The sequence below is a fragment of the Nesoenas mayeri genome (assembly GCF_963082525.1).
Source record: "Nesoenas mayeri genome assembly, chromosome: 6".
Lineage (NCBI taxonomy): Eukaryota > Metazoa > Chordata > Aves > Columbiformes > Columbidae > Nesoenas > Nesoenas mayeri.
Genome location: NC_137545.1, coordinates 41,869,342 through 41,883,541, shown reverse-complemented (window position 1 = coordinate 41,883,541; position 14,200 = coordinate 41,869,342). Strand labels below are relative to the sequence as shown.

The 14,200-nt window shown below is 43.0% G+C and overlaps 1 protein-coding gene across 12 annotated transcripts in view; it reads right to left on the bottom strand.

Annotated features, from left to right (window-relative positions):
* Positions 1–14,200, bottom strand: part of MBD5 (methyl-CpG binding domain protein 5) — a 127,008-nt gene that overhangs the window by 16,314 nt on the left and 96,494 nt on the right. For all 12 annotated transcript variants that reach the window (XM_080347337.1, XM_080347338.1, XM_080347331.1 and 9 more), the window contains 2 exons: positions 2,527–3,555; positions 331–545 (listed from right to left, as the gene is read on the bottom strand). In XM_080347337.1, the coding sequence (XP_080203463.1) occupies positions 331–545; positions 2,527–3,555 (1,244 nt within the window). The remainder of the gene's footprint in view (positions 1–330; positions 546–2,526; positions 3,556–14,200) is intronic.

Here is a 14,200-nt window from a genome sequence, read left to right as displayed (position 1 = left end):
TAAACGGGAATTTATGATCATTTCTGTGGATCAGAAAACAACTTTGCTAAAAACGTATAATAATTGTCAGAACATAAATAGCATATTGTTTTCCAATACATGCAGCATAATGACTCTTTCTACACCAAATTTCTAAGGAAGAAGGTATAAAATTTCAGTAACAAATGGCACTGATTTGCAAAATCCGACAACTACTGAAAGAGGCAAGCGGTTGTATATACCATATTGTTTTAATCACTCAGGAAAAAAGAAATCAGACTCTGGAGGATGTAATTTTACCTACTGAGAGTTGCATATTTGTTTGAATATCGATTTCATTTTGCTTTCTACCTGGAAATTTTGGAACAGACACGCCATGGGGTTGGGGTTGTTGGCTGGACCAGGAATTGGGGGCTGGCCCGGAAAACTCTGCATGTTCTGATAGCCCTGGAGAAGGTGCTGCTGCTGCTGCTGATTCGAAGGAAACATCTGATTGTTGTTTAATAGCGACTGGAGATGACTCAGCTGATGGTTATTCAAAGTAGTGTTTATAGATGACATGTCACCTGGAATTCAAACACAGGGAAACACAAGTCAGGAGAGTTTTTAACACTCCGGAGGAATTTCTTTGACTCTAATTTTAAGCGGATGCTAAACAAACGCTGTAAAACAACACTTCTCCCATCAGCCTCCTAAGGAACGGTCCTCAAGGCACGTGCCCCCTACTCGTTATTCCTTTATTTCTCTGGTTTGCTTCTTTTGCCTCTATCTGAGCCCTTTCTAAAGGTTTTTGACACGGCTGCTCTGCCCTTGGGACAACCAAGTACAGCCTCTAGGATATTTGGTTCCTGGAATCAAAGTGCAAGGGCGACTGTGTCCAGCAGGGCTGGGGTGGGGATGGGGAGCGGGGCAGAAAATCAGTTTTAAAAGCCACAAAACTAGTTTGTCATTAACTACACAAATGAGCTGAGGCTTTCTGGCTCACAACCAACACTCTAAACCATTTTGGTTTACATTCTAGAGAAACAACTGTATTAATATCTTGTATTACACAAAAATCTCACTTTACGTGAAAATTCTAGTTCTAGTAAAAGAAATACACCGGTGAACCTGACTTTAAAATGATAAAGTTTAAAAGCATATCCATTGTCTAGGATTTTTTTTTTTAAATTTAAAAGCTCACATTGTTCTTAACGTTCCCGTTTGCAGAATCATTGGTTAGTTGTATGTGACATGGCAAATGTAAAGTTGAGTTCATGATAGCCACTTAGTAGGTAAGTATGGGGTAATAAGTTAAAATCTGATCTTTGCCACTATTTAACTCCTCTTACTAGTCCATCTATTAAGCTACGTAGTCCAAACGCCAGGAGTACTAACTATATTACCTATTCTGGGTAAAATCATCAAATGAGCCAGGGAGAAAAAACTTGTATTTCATGGCTTTTTAATCACTTGTTTTAGAATGTAGGTGTTTGTTAAGTGCGTTTCTAAACTACGAGCTAAGGTAAAAAAGAGATATATGAGAAAATAGAAATACACAATAAAGGGCTTGAAGGGCAACCTTCCTCTTTGGACTGGTGCAAGGACGTACCTGAAGTGCTCTATGGATTAGTTTTCGGGGATTGTGCTCACAGTTTGGGCACTTGTGATTTGTTTGGAAAGATGCACTTGGCCGTTTTTCCACTTTTCCCCTCCTGCACAGCTACTCGTACTAACCCTGTGATGCCACACGCGCTGCAAACGAAGCAGTGCAAACGGAACACTGCAAACGGAACACTGCCAACGAAGCAGTGCAGATGGAACACTGCAAACGAAGCAGTGTAAACAGAACACTGCAAACGAAGCAGTGCAAATGGAACACTGCAAACGGAGCAGTGCAGATGGAACACTGCAAACGAAGCAGTGTAAACGGAACACTGCAAACGAAGCAGTGTAAATGGAACACTGCAAACGAAGCAGTGCACATGGAACACTGCAAACGAAGCAGTGCAAATGAACACTGCAAACGAAGCAGTGTAAATGGAACACTGCAAACGAAGCAGTGCAAATGAAGCAGTGCAAACGGAACACTGCAAACGAAGCAGTGCAAATGGAACACTGCAAACGAAGCAGTGCAAATGAAGCACTGCACCCCAGGTGCACCTGTGCTTCTACTACTTAAAAAATGAGCCAAGTCCAATGGCTTACAGAATGTTAAGGTGTATATAGTATGTCTAGGTGGCATCAGAATTAAGGATGGAATATAAAATAGTTTCCAAAACCGGTATGAAACATTACTGAATTTAATTAGGGGTTGGACTAGATGACCTTTGAAGGTCCATTCCAACCCAACCCATTCTATGATTCTAAATTAGAATGTATTTTAGATTTCTTGCAACAACGCTTGTGTTTTTCCTCAATAAACAAGCTGTACCATACAAAATCCTTACAAAAAAATAAGTGTGATAAAGCGGAGTCTTCAAGAATAGAACCTAGAATGCAAAACTGCCCTCCCCAACCCTCTTATTTTTTTTTTTCCTTTTATATCTGTGAAGAAATCGAACTTACCAAGCAGACCTGTCCCCAGCAGAGGGTTAAGTAGCTGTGGCACCACAGAGTTACTGTTGAGTTTAGCTGGACCGGATGCGTTCCCAGCATTATTAGATATGTTCAGCAATGTTTCTGCCATGGACACCACTGCTGTCCCACCACCCAGGGTGGACACCGACAGTGCTGCCACTGCGGAGGATGTAGTGGTTGTGGTGGTGGTTGCTGGGGAGGAGGTGGCTATGGAAACCTCTGGATGATGAGCGGTGGTGCCCGACGCAGAGTTCAGGACACCTCCCACCAGTTGGGGGTTCAAGGCCATTAATGCTGAGGCCCCCGAAACGGCTGGGAGGAGCAGGGGGTTAGAAGTAGTGTCAGAGCCCGCAAAGCTGGGGAGAGGGTTGCCCAAGGGGTTGGGGACAAGGGTCTCCACCCTGCTGCTTTCTGCCTGGTTGCCGGGCAGATGGTCGGGAGGGGCCGTCATCTGCGGGACCGAGGGCAAAGGGTTATTCTGCTGCTGTAAGAGATCTGAGATGGCGAGGTTGAAGGATGGCAGGGGAAGCATGGCAGCTGCTTGGGCTTGGTTCTGAAGGAGGGTTGCTAGAAGCTGAAAGTGGACAGGCTGTAATACTTGCCCGTCCACATCACTGGAGAGAAAAGCTAAAGCAGCATTTACATTCGGGTTGAGAAAACCTAAAGGGTTGAGGTTGACCTCAGACTTGCCTTCTCCTGCTGAAGGCTGGAGTATATTTAATAGATTCTGGTTTAGGAGATGTTGCTGATTCACTGGCAAAGAGATAGGTAGAGAATTGAGGAGGTTTTGATTCAAAGAATGTGGAAGATTGTTGTTTGAAGAGCTGTTCTGCGGAAAATGAAGCGAGTGTTCGTGGCCAGCAAAGGGGAAATCGCTCCCGACGGGCAGCTGGCTCTGAAGCGGGTTCCCAGCCGCCGTAGTGACGATAACGCCATCCTGAAGCACAGATGTTGTCTTGGTGATGGCAGGTTGGCTGGTGCCAGCTATGGCTATTGATGATGATGGTCCTGAGCCCCCTGCAACGCCAAAGAACAAAACTGTTAACAGGATATTGCCTGTCAGGAGACAACGTTATGAAGTAACATGGTTCATCCAAAACACTCATGTTTGGTGCCCACGCGCAGGAGCATCCGCACTTGAGTACTTTTAAAATATGAATGAATCTGCCACCAGCCGCTTCCGACGCTCGTGCTGTGCTGCAGCCATCAGAAATTGTTCAACTCTACATAAGTATTTCCCTTTCATTTCTTTGTGTGGGGACATAATAGGATTTAATTCATTGCATATGTTGATTACCATAAACCTAAAAGCAATCATAACTTAATATAGCTAGTTGCGGACCCGTATGAAATAACTCCTGGGAAGAAGGATCAATGAGAGACATGAATGATGTTGGGCGACAGGCTGTGAGTACATGACCTACACGCAGATATGAACCTTATGCTCTTCCATTTCCAGCTCTATTGCATTCAGAGAATTATTATTTAAAGCATTATTTTGGACCGCTGAAAAAAATTACACAATGATGGCGATTACATGTCATGATGATGCCTACAATAAAATCTAATGAGCATAATGTATTATGGCCAAGTTAGGTTAGCAGACAAAAGTATAAGTAATTGGGGTGGTCTCATTGTATCCATCATTTGTAATGAAAAGAAGGACCAAGTGGGTAGATTTACTGTGAGGGGGTTACATGGAAAGGGAGAGAATAATAAAGTTTATTTGGGTATTCTTATACCCCTTTACCAAATCTGAAGTATAAAATAAATGATTCATTGTCTTTTAGTGAAGGCAGAGATTTGAACTGACTGCCCATACACAACAACCACAGGAGAGGAGAACAGGACAATCAAAGCGAGTGGAAACGCCTTGAACTACGCCTGCCTGCTTTATTCATAGTGATTACCTGCAATACATCCAAGTATCGAAATTATACACTGCCTGCATATGAGAACTGTGGAATTATAAATGCATTTAACTATGGTTTTGATGCAATAAAATAATTCTCCATTCTCAGCTGCCCAGCAAATATAGCTCATAGGGTGGGGATCAGAAGGTATCGATTATCACAAAGTATCAATTATCATTTTTCTAAACTAGTGCTGTTTGCAGAGGGATTTGCAACTACTCCGTTGTGAGAACTGAATCAAATCTTGACATCATCCGCGACTTAAAATACCAGTTTTCAAGCACTGTAACCTTACACTAACTCCAAAAGGTACAAAATCCACATGCTACATGAAGCACCACGTTGAATTTAAGGGAGGAAAGATCACACCTTCTCCCAAGTGCCGTTATCATAATTCAGTACAGAAATTCAATAATAAATCAACAAAAGAGAAAGCACAAATTGCAATCAAAAAGCAGAGGATAACCTGCTCTGCTCTGGCGAGAAATACATGAACAAAGCAATAAAAGCACTTTCATGACAAGTACATTTCTCTGGGCAGCAGTTTGGAGCAACAGGCCCAGCAAATACCTTGAATATACCTGAGAAACTGAACTAAACTCCAATATAACTCCACATCTTTTTTTTCCACTAGTCTCTGATATATTTTGAGCTGCGTTTTGCGAAAATAGAAAAGTCTTTACAATCTTTGTGGCTAAAAGCAAATTCTTCTTAGTTCGCTGGAGAAAACGCTCATAAGAGCTTCAAACTCTCGTGCTGGGCGGTATGTGGTCAGTATGTTACAGAGCCCACAGCCACACACATCATTAACCACCCCGTTTCCCCCAAATACATTAATTTTTTCTCCAAAATATATTACTTTTTTACATACATAGCTGCCTGGACACTATTTACATTGACTTTTTAAATGAACTATAACTAGGGCTTATTTTTGGGGTAGGGCTTATATTTCGAGCACCTTCAAAAACGCTGAAAATCATGCGAGGGCTTATTTTCAGTTAGGTCTTATTTTGGGGGAAACGGGGTATCAGGTACCTATTTGCTCACAAGAAATGTAACTTTCAAATTTGGTTTGTTTTAATCAGTATCAAGAACTGACACTCCAAGGATTCAAATATTAGGAAAAAATCCCCAAACTACAGATGTAAGAAATACCGTAACAAAGTCATTTGGACCCGTTTCGGCAGCAGAATCAGCTGCCCCACTCGCATGACGCGAGACGGATGCCCACCCTGGTTAAAAATACATACGGCCTCTTCAATAATGTTGGCTGAAAAATTGCTCATTGAAGCAAAACTCTGTGGCTGCACTTAAGGCGAAGTGCTCTGGCTGTATTCTAGTTGAAGATGGAGCAGGTAATACCTGGACATCCTCAGAGGGCTATTTCCCCCACTTATTAATGACGTTAAGTAATAATAAATGATAAATCAGGCTGCCATCCGCTTGCTTCCTGCAGGAATAGCCTGACACACTGGACTTCCAAAGCATGAGTTCATTTCAGGCACTATTTTTTTGGAAACTACTTCTGCAATAGGGGAAGGACAGACATACAAGTTTTTCCTTTGGTAGCTAAAGGTTTCCCTCACTAGTAGAAATCACATTTGATGTGTTAAGCAGCACATTTTTAATTCAGACATGAGGCCACTATTCTATATATAGAGCTCTCATGAATACAAAACCTAATTTTGGCATTTTGGACCTCATCTCAATTTCTAATTTATGACCTTATTTTCCATTCCGCTCAGGTAAATGACCACACGGAAGAGTATCTGGCGTGATGGAAACCTCAAACTTGCAAAACTGCTGTTAGGTTTTGCCAAACAGTGATTTCTAGTCCCATCAACCACCGCTGCTAGGGACAGAACCTGGGACATCTCGAGCAATGGGCACTTGTCCTTTCTCCTAATTAATTAGGCAATTATATAAATGGGGAAAAAAATCTCTTGATGAATTCTGAGTAGGAGGAAGAAAACGTATCCTGATTTCAATCCACACTTGAGAAGTTTGGGAGTTGAAGAGGTGATGAGCAGCCAGACCAGCAGGGAAACCAAAACCAGGGCAATATTCTCCCAGGTTCTGTTGAAGCTGCTGCACAGAAAGGAGTCGGTGTAGGAAAGTCCTCAGCTGGGTAGCAGCTAATTTACAGCTGCATTCTGGACAAATCCATCTCCAGCACAGACTGCACTGCCAAAGTATGTTTTCTGGATCTCTTCCAAAACACCATCTCCAACAAGTCAATATTCTAGATGGAGAAATGCATGCAAACCCATTTGCATTAAAATACAGTGCTACCAGACATCTTCTGAATGCTTGGCCCCAATCCCAAAGACAAAAATCTCCATTGTTTATTCCTTCCCCTTTATAAAACACGTAGAATGTCCATAACTGTAATTGATAGAGCTGCTACAAAAAGGTGCAGAAGGCCACCTGCCTCTGGGAGGCCCACGAGAGCGCTCGGAACCTTCCTGCTCCACTTTCAAAACCAAATCTCCAAGATCCAGGATGAAGATGAGCAGTCCTGGGTTTTTTGACTCGCGAGGGGACCATGTGCAATGAGAAGACGGGGATGCACAGCGTCAGCAGCGTGACGATGAGGAGAGTTCTGTGAAACAGCTTGGGAAAAAGCAATGGTTTAAGCTGCACTGAGCGTACAAGACAAGTCCTTAGCAGAGACCTGTTGTTTCAAACCAAAGCGTAGCAGTGGTGGCTGAACCATCCCTGGAGACATCCCAGGCCAGGCTGGACGGGGCTCTGAGCAACCTGAGCTGGTGAAGATGTCCCTGTCATGGCAGGGGGGGCACTGGATGAGCTCTGAAAGTCCCTTCAACCCAAACTGTTCTGATTCCATGATCTGGAAGTGACTCTGGATGTCCTTTGAGGTCCATCTTTTATTCAAAGTGATATCTAGACCCATATATTGTATTGATTAGAATTTTCAAAGAGGGCAGGATGACAGAGGATCCCCACACAAACAGGACCACAGTTCTGACCGCGAGTGTGTCCATCAGGCCTGGAGAAGGACCAATGCCAGCAGAAAAGAAGATGCGCCACAGCACCTAAGAGTCGAGACAATGAACTAGCTCACCCAAATGAAACGGTCTGTTGTTGCTGTATCCAGGCTCCAAGATGACATTTTGGTGGCTTTTGATGAGAAATATGAAAAGGAGTTGAAAGCTAAAAGGAAATCACGAGTTTTTTTTAACAAGTTTCAAAAACGGTGGTATTTTGAACCCTGGAAAGCCAATGCATCATAAATGTTGGCTCAGTAAACAACAGTCCTTCATAATCAGAAGCTCTTAAGAGTAAAAGCAGAATGAAAAAACGATGAAGGAAATGTCCAGTTAAATCATACCAATCAGAAAACAATATAGCAAATAGTATTTTACACTGCGTTTCTCTGTAAGAAACTATTCATTATGTATTCTATTATTTCAATAATCTCAACAGTACATTGCTGGAATTTGTAGGACAAAAATAACGGATAAAACAGGTGCATTAAGTACTTGGGAATCTGAAAGTGCAGGACTTGCTCACTAGTCATTGACACTTAAAACATTTTAAGAGCTGAGAACAAATAGATATTCTAGATACCACTTTCTCAATTCTTACTTTTCTGCGTGTTCAATAAAAATGCAGCTAGCTTTAGTTTATAGTTGATATTTTCTTTATTACTTTTAAACGGAGAACATTTGAAGTTTTGGAAAGCCTTGTCAGAAACTCAACCATTAACTCCTTGGTCACGTAATGAGTTTCTCCAGCGCCCCATCCTGTCCTGGGCAGCTCTGGCACAAAAACTCTGCGCGATCCCTTCAAAAAGATCCATCGAGAATGGAGAAAGTTGCCCCGTTTGCCTCACCCTGAGACGGGGAAGGTGTGAAGGTACAAACGATCACTGGGCATTGGCATTACAACTATACCTGAAACCATTGGTGCAACTTCCACCCGTAGGGTCACCAATCATTGCGGGAAGCCTCCAGAAGCTACTGCAACACTACTATGAAATAAGAATTAGTATCAACTTAGAGATACGGACAGCAAGTTCGGATTAGTGACAACATTGTTATATTAGTGATTTTAAGAGGATTAACTTTCACAGCAGTTTAATCGCTGATGGAAATGATATGACCTCATATTCCTTAAAAACTGGAGACAACATGTTCTTTAACTACATATTCCATCACTTACTATAAACTTAGAACCAAGAGCTATACGTTTTTATAATTATATTCTCCATTTTCTTTTTGGAATGGAAAACACCTAAGATATTTATCTGGTATCACATTTACTATAGTGCTTTCAATTCCGAAGAAACCATAATTCAGTAGTTAACTGCAAACCACTGTCAGTTACGCTCCTTATGGAGATCGTGCATTCCCTTGAGACAACAGAGAAATCACAACGGACCCATAAATGAAACATCCTCGGCCCAGCAGCACCAGTTAAGAACGCAGAGTCCATGTGCACAGGATGTAAACCAGCCTGGACCGCCTGCAATGTCCCGCTGATCAGGGCAGTATCGGGGTGTATCGCTGCCCACGGCATCCTGTGCACCAGCACGTTTCCCTTCTCTCCACTCACAGCAACCTGTAACGTTAGGCCTGTTCCGAACAGCCGTTTTCTACCTCTCGCTTTAACTGATTGTTTAAGGATGGCAATCAGTGAGCGGTGCAGCACGCATCCTGCATCTTTCGAGAAGTCACTTAGCCACAAATGGGTCTGGCAACACTTTGGGAGACAGGTAAAGAGCGCAAAGCGGTTTCCAGAAAGATTGGGAGTTGCCCACTCGTTTTGTTTAATATTTTCAGAATATGCAGAGATCTAACTATGTATAGGAAATCTCATAGAATTAATTCAAGTTTTCCTTCACAATCATAACTTGGCTCAGTGAATCACAGCAGAGTTTGGGTTGAAGGGGCCTTCCAAGCCCACCCAGTCCGAGCCCTGCGATGAGCAGGGACACCTTCACCCACACAAAGTTGCTTAGAGCAAAGAAGACTATTTTTTCTGCATTATTATTATTTTTTACAAATCCTCCAACTGTTATTAAGATAAATCTCTAGAAAAATGTATGGCGGTTAAAACACTAACCAGAGGAGAGTCTGGTCAACTAAAAGACTGGGAGTTACTGGCAAATTCAAATTGTAAGAAAGAAAACAACACAAGAAAAACACAATAAACATTGATAAATAGAGGTAATTTGAAAAGAAAAATCTATTCCACTGCCTAATTTTTCCTCTATTGTAAGCCTCACAGTTGCAGGTATGTTTACGTAACCCTATAGAAGTCTATAATGTCAACAATTAAGCTTTATCGAATATGATTGTGGACGCCTGCTAAGTCAGTGACTCCTTTATGGTCAGAGATGAGAGTGGTTTTGTGCATAAATCTTCTATAAGGGGTAAAAAGAGCAAATAAATGAGAATATTCATTTCAATGGCAGAGTAGGGAGCAGACTCGCCATGTCTCATACTTGGAAATCTTATCCTTCATGTAGAACATCTTCCCCACCCTTTACAGTTCTCACTTGAATAGGAAACTTTTATCTCGCCAAAATAATAACACAGAGGAAAATAAGGGACAATGTTGAAAAGTAGTGCCAGATTTGAAAACCCAGTGATTCCCTACAATCACATCCCACCCCCCCAGCGGAGAAAAGTCCCTCTGTATGTTTCTAGAAACACCAAAACCCCAAATCAATACAACATTTCAGTCGGCTTTCTAATTAGGAGAGTAGGTGGTTGGCATCCTGTCCAGGGGTGATGAGTTCAGATTAATGAGAGACTTTCCTCAGATGGAACAGGCCTCATAAAGGAGGCCAGTCACATATTCTTCTGAATGTGAAGTCAAAAAGTTTCTATTCTGTGATATATAAAAGTAATTTTGAGGAGTAAATCCAGAGGCTCACAAACTAGAATATGCCACTTTGTTCATATTTAATGTGATATATTCTAAAATACCCCATTTTCTTTGATGCATAGGAAAGAACATTACATATAAGTAAGGGCCTACATTATGTTGATAGCTGCCACTGCATCCGACAGCACTTTTAACCTTTTATTCATGTAACATTTTATGCTTATGTTCCTTACTTCATCAGAATCTGCCGCAACTGCAGCATCACTCCTTTCCATCTACAGCATTTACAGTCACAGCTCTGCCACAAGAAAAGGGACAATACTTACCCCAAACTAAAAAAACAACCCCACACCCCACCATGTTCACAGAAATTATAATCTGAAGCAATAATGTTCATACCACAGCTCAGTTTTTTAAGGACAAGTCCTGTAGTTTGACCAAAGCAATTCACACAATCCCAGAATGTCAGGGGTTGAAGGGCCCTGGAAAGCTCACCCAGTGCAATCCCCCCATGGAGCAGGAACACCCAGATGAGGTTACACAGGAAGGTGTCCAGGCGGGTTGGAATGTCTGCACAGAAGGAGACTCCACAACCCCCTGGGCAGCCTGGGCCAGGCTCTGACACCCTCACCCCCAACAAGTTTCTTCTCATATTTAAATGGAACCTCCTGTGTTCCAGTTTGCACCCATTGCCCCTTGTCCTATCACTGGTTGTCACCAGCAGAGCCTGGCTCCATCCTCCTGACACTCACCCTTTCCATATTGATCCCCATGAATGAGTCCCCCCTCAGTGTCCTCTTGTCCAGCTCCAGAGCCCCAGCTCCCTCAGCCTTTCCTCACACGGGAGATGCTCCACTCCCTGCAGCATCCTGGTGGCTGCGCTGGACTCTCTCCAGCAGTTCCCTGTCCTGCTGGAACTGAGGGGCCACAACTGGACACAAGATTCCAGGTGTGGTCTCCCCAGGGCAGAGTAGAGGGGCAGGAGAACCTCTCTGACCTACTGACCACCCCCTTCTAACCCACCCCAGGTCCCAGTGGCTTCCAGGCCACAAGGGCCCAGTGCTGGCTCATGGTCACCCTGCTGTCCCCAGGACCCCCAGGTGCCTTTCCCTTACACTGCTCTCTAATAGGTCATTCCCCAACTTACACTGGAATTCATTCATTCAATTCATTCCTCAGGAGACAGAGCTCTGTGCTACCGGCAAAAAGTGAGACAAACTACAACTTTACAAAGGGCAGAGAAGTGGGACACGTCTCCACGATCACACCCCATGCTGCTGAGAGAGAAAAAACCACAGGTCGGTCTGATTTGAAGGTAATTTTTCCCTGAGCTGTAATACAATTATTAACAAGACAGTTTCCACTCTGCCAAGGGAAGGCAGTCACAGATCGCTCCAGCCAACTGGGCAGAAAAAAAGCCTGGCTTTGGGGGCTGAGCCTGGCTTTGGGGGCTGAGCCTGGCTTTGGGGGGATGAGCCTGGCTTTAGGGGGCTGAGCCTGGCTTTGGGGGGCTGAGCCTGGCTTTGGGAGCTGAGCCTGGCTTTGGGAGCTGAGCCTGGCTTTGGGGGGCTGAGCCTGGCTTGAGGGGGCTTCTTGTCTCCCGGGCTTCCATCCTGAGGTCTGAGCACAACCAGCCATCGCAATTTTGGGGCCATCCGTTGAAATCTCTAATATTTGTGCATTTTTCACAAGGAGCTATAACCAGCCACAACACCACATCCTAACTCTGGTTTTCCCAGCTACACAGGGAGCCAGGAGCATCCTCAGTTCCACTCCATATTCCCCTTTTTACGTTTCCAAGGATCCACCCAGCTTCTGTTTATTTGTATTTGTTTGCAACATGACTGATCCGACAGTTCGCATTATGTCTGTTAAATCCCAGCCTGCTCAGCTCCTTCTGTGAGTCACCGTTCTCCAGGGCAATGTTCCATTCCCAATTACATTACACTGTACTTGCCCCTATTAAAACTGGTATTGGTCCTGTGCACTCCTCCCTATTTAATTCTATTTCACTATTTCCTATTCTGTAAATGTAACCAGTAGAAATTACTGTTCTGAGTGTACGGAAGGATACAGCCTTTGTTTGTCAAATCTACCCTTTATTTGTCAATATGAATATTCTAGACCTTAAGTTACTCATATTTCTGATGTTCTGCTATTTGAGACGGCTTATCTTTATTTTTATTTGCTATGGTTATATTAGCTCCCTTGATTTCCCTTATCAGCTCTATAGAGCTTTTACTCCCAAACATTTTTCACTTGTTTGCATCCCTCCCATCATTTCTGCCTGTTGCATTCATAGCAGGATTTCACTGTTGAATATTCAACAATCACACAGAGATTTTCTACGCTGTGAACTTCTGGACTAACGGCACATTCTGACAGCAAGGAAAAGAGAATAAATAACCAGACTCTATAATAAAATACATCACACAACGACGCAGTCCATTTTACAAAGACAACAGACACATCCAAAGAGAAGCAAAGTGGCTTAATGAACAAATATAGAAGCTGGCAATCTGGATTCTACCTTCGGTTTATGTTTGACGGCTCAATTAATGAGGAATACAGCGCCAAAGGTTCATAGAAATATCAACATTGCTCATTAGAAAAAAGAAGAGGCTCGAACCCAGTCTGCTGGTAGAAAATGGACTCTGTTCAAAGGAACAGCCCTAAATAATATGGACAGACCTACTGCCAGCTCTTCCTTTAGGACAGCTGTTATTGAGGGGTGTTTGTAACCCAAATACGACAGAGAGATTGAAATTCTTAATAAAAATTAATTGAGCATGACTGGTTTTCAAGGGCTCAAATGTGGAAAACGGCAAAAGCTTTCTAGTGCAGAAACAGAAACGTTGATTTCTGTATTTATTCATTTTTAATTCCGTCACATACTGAAAATCACCTGGAAACTGCGGAAGAAGAAAACAAAAGCTACAACAATAAAATTTGATCCATGTGGTTAAAATATAATTAAAAGCTTCGGCAATAACCAGCTCTCTAATTGTGGTGATTCTCAGTATTTTTTCTCTCAGGAACTATTTTGATCAGTAGCTATTCCGAGTGCTGGCACAGCAACAGCAAACAGACTCAGCAATTCAAATACTTTAAGAAAAAAACCCCACAAACTCCAATACAAATGGATTAGATTCATTCTGATGGGAGGAATTCAGCCCCACGCCGCTGTGACGACCCAGGCAGGACAGGGACGAAGGGCCTTGCTTTGGGAATAACACAACGATAATGGAATCAGAAACCTCACCTTAAGGAAGAAAATAGGTCTCGAGGCTTCTAGTCATCATAGGCATTACTAAAATAATTAAATGCAGGTTGGGTGTGTTTTGCAAGCAGCAAAACTAAAGGAAAAAAAACCCTTCTGTAGTGAGGAACGGAACACAATCAAATGTGTCTTTGCCTATGCAGAACTACCATTTATCATTTAGATCAGGAAAAAAGTGTCAGTTTATGGCCCTATAATTATATCGCTATATCTCCAGGGTATAAAACCACCATTTTGTAGAAATAGCAAAGCAAATCCCAAGTGGGGTTATATCCATATTACTACTCTTATAGCAATGAGAACCGAACTGGCTGTTTAGGTGGAAACCTTTCTTCACGAGGCTTCGACACGCACGGATTTCCTCTGTCGCGTTGTCTTCTCAAGAGGAAACCCAGTTTGTCTGAAGAGCAGGCCCGGCGACGCAAGGAAAGGCGCCCATGAACTTGTCTTTCTCTGGAGAGCACGTTAACGTGCTCCGGTGCTGCTCCCCATGGAACTCAACAGAGGTGGAAACCCACCCCGTTCATGCATGAGGGGTTCTGAGGCTGCTTAGTGGGCCGGGGAAGCGAGCTGAGGCAGAACCAGACCCGTGCTCTGTTCCAAAGAGAGTAGA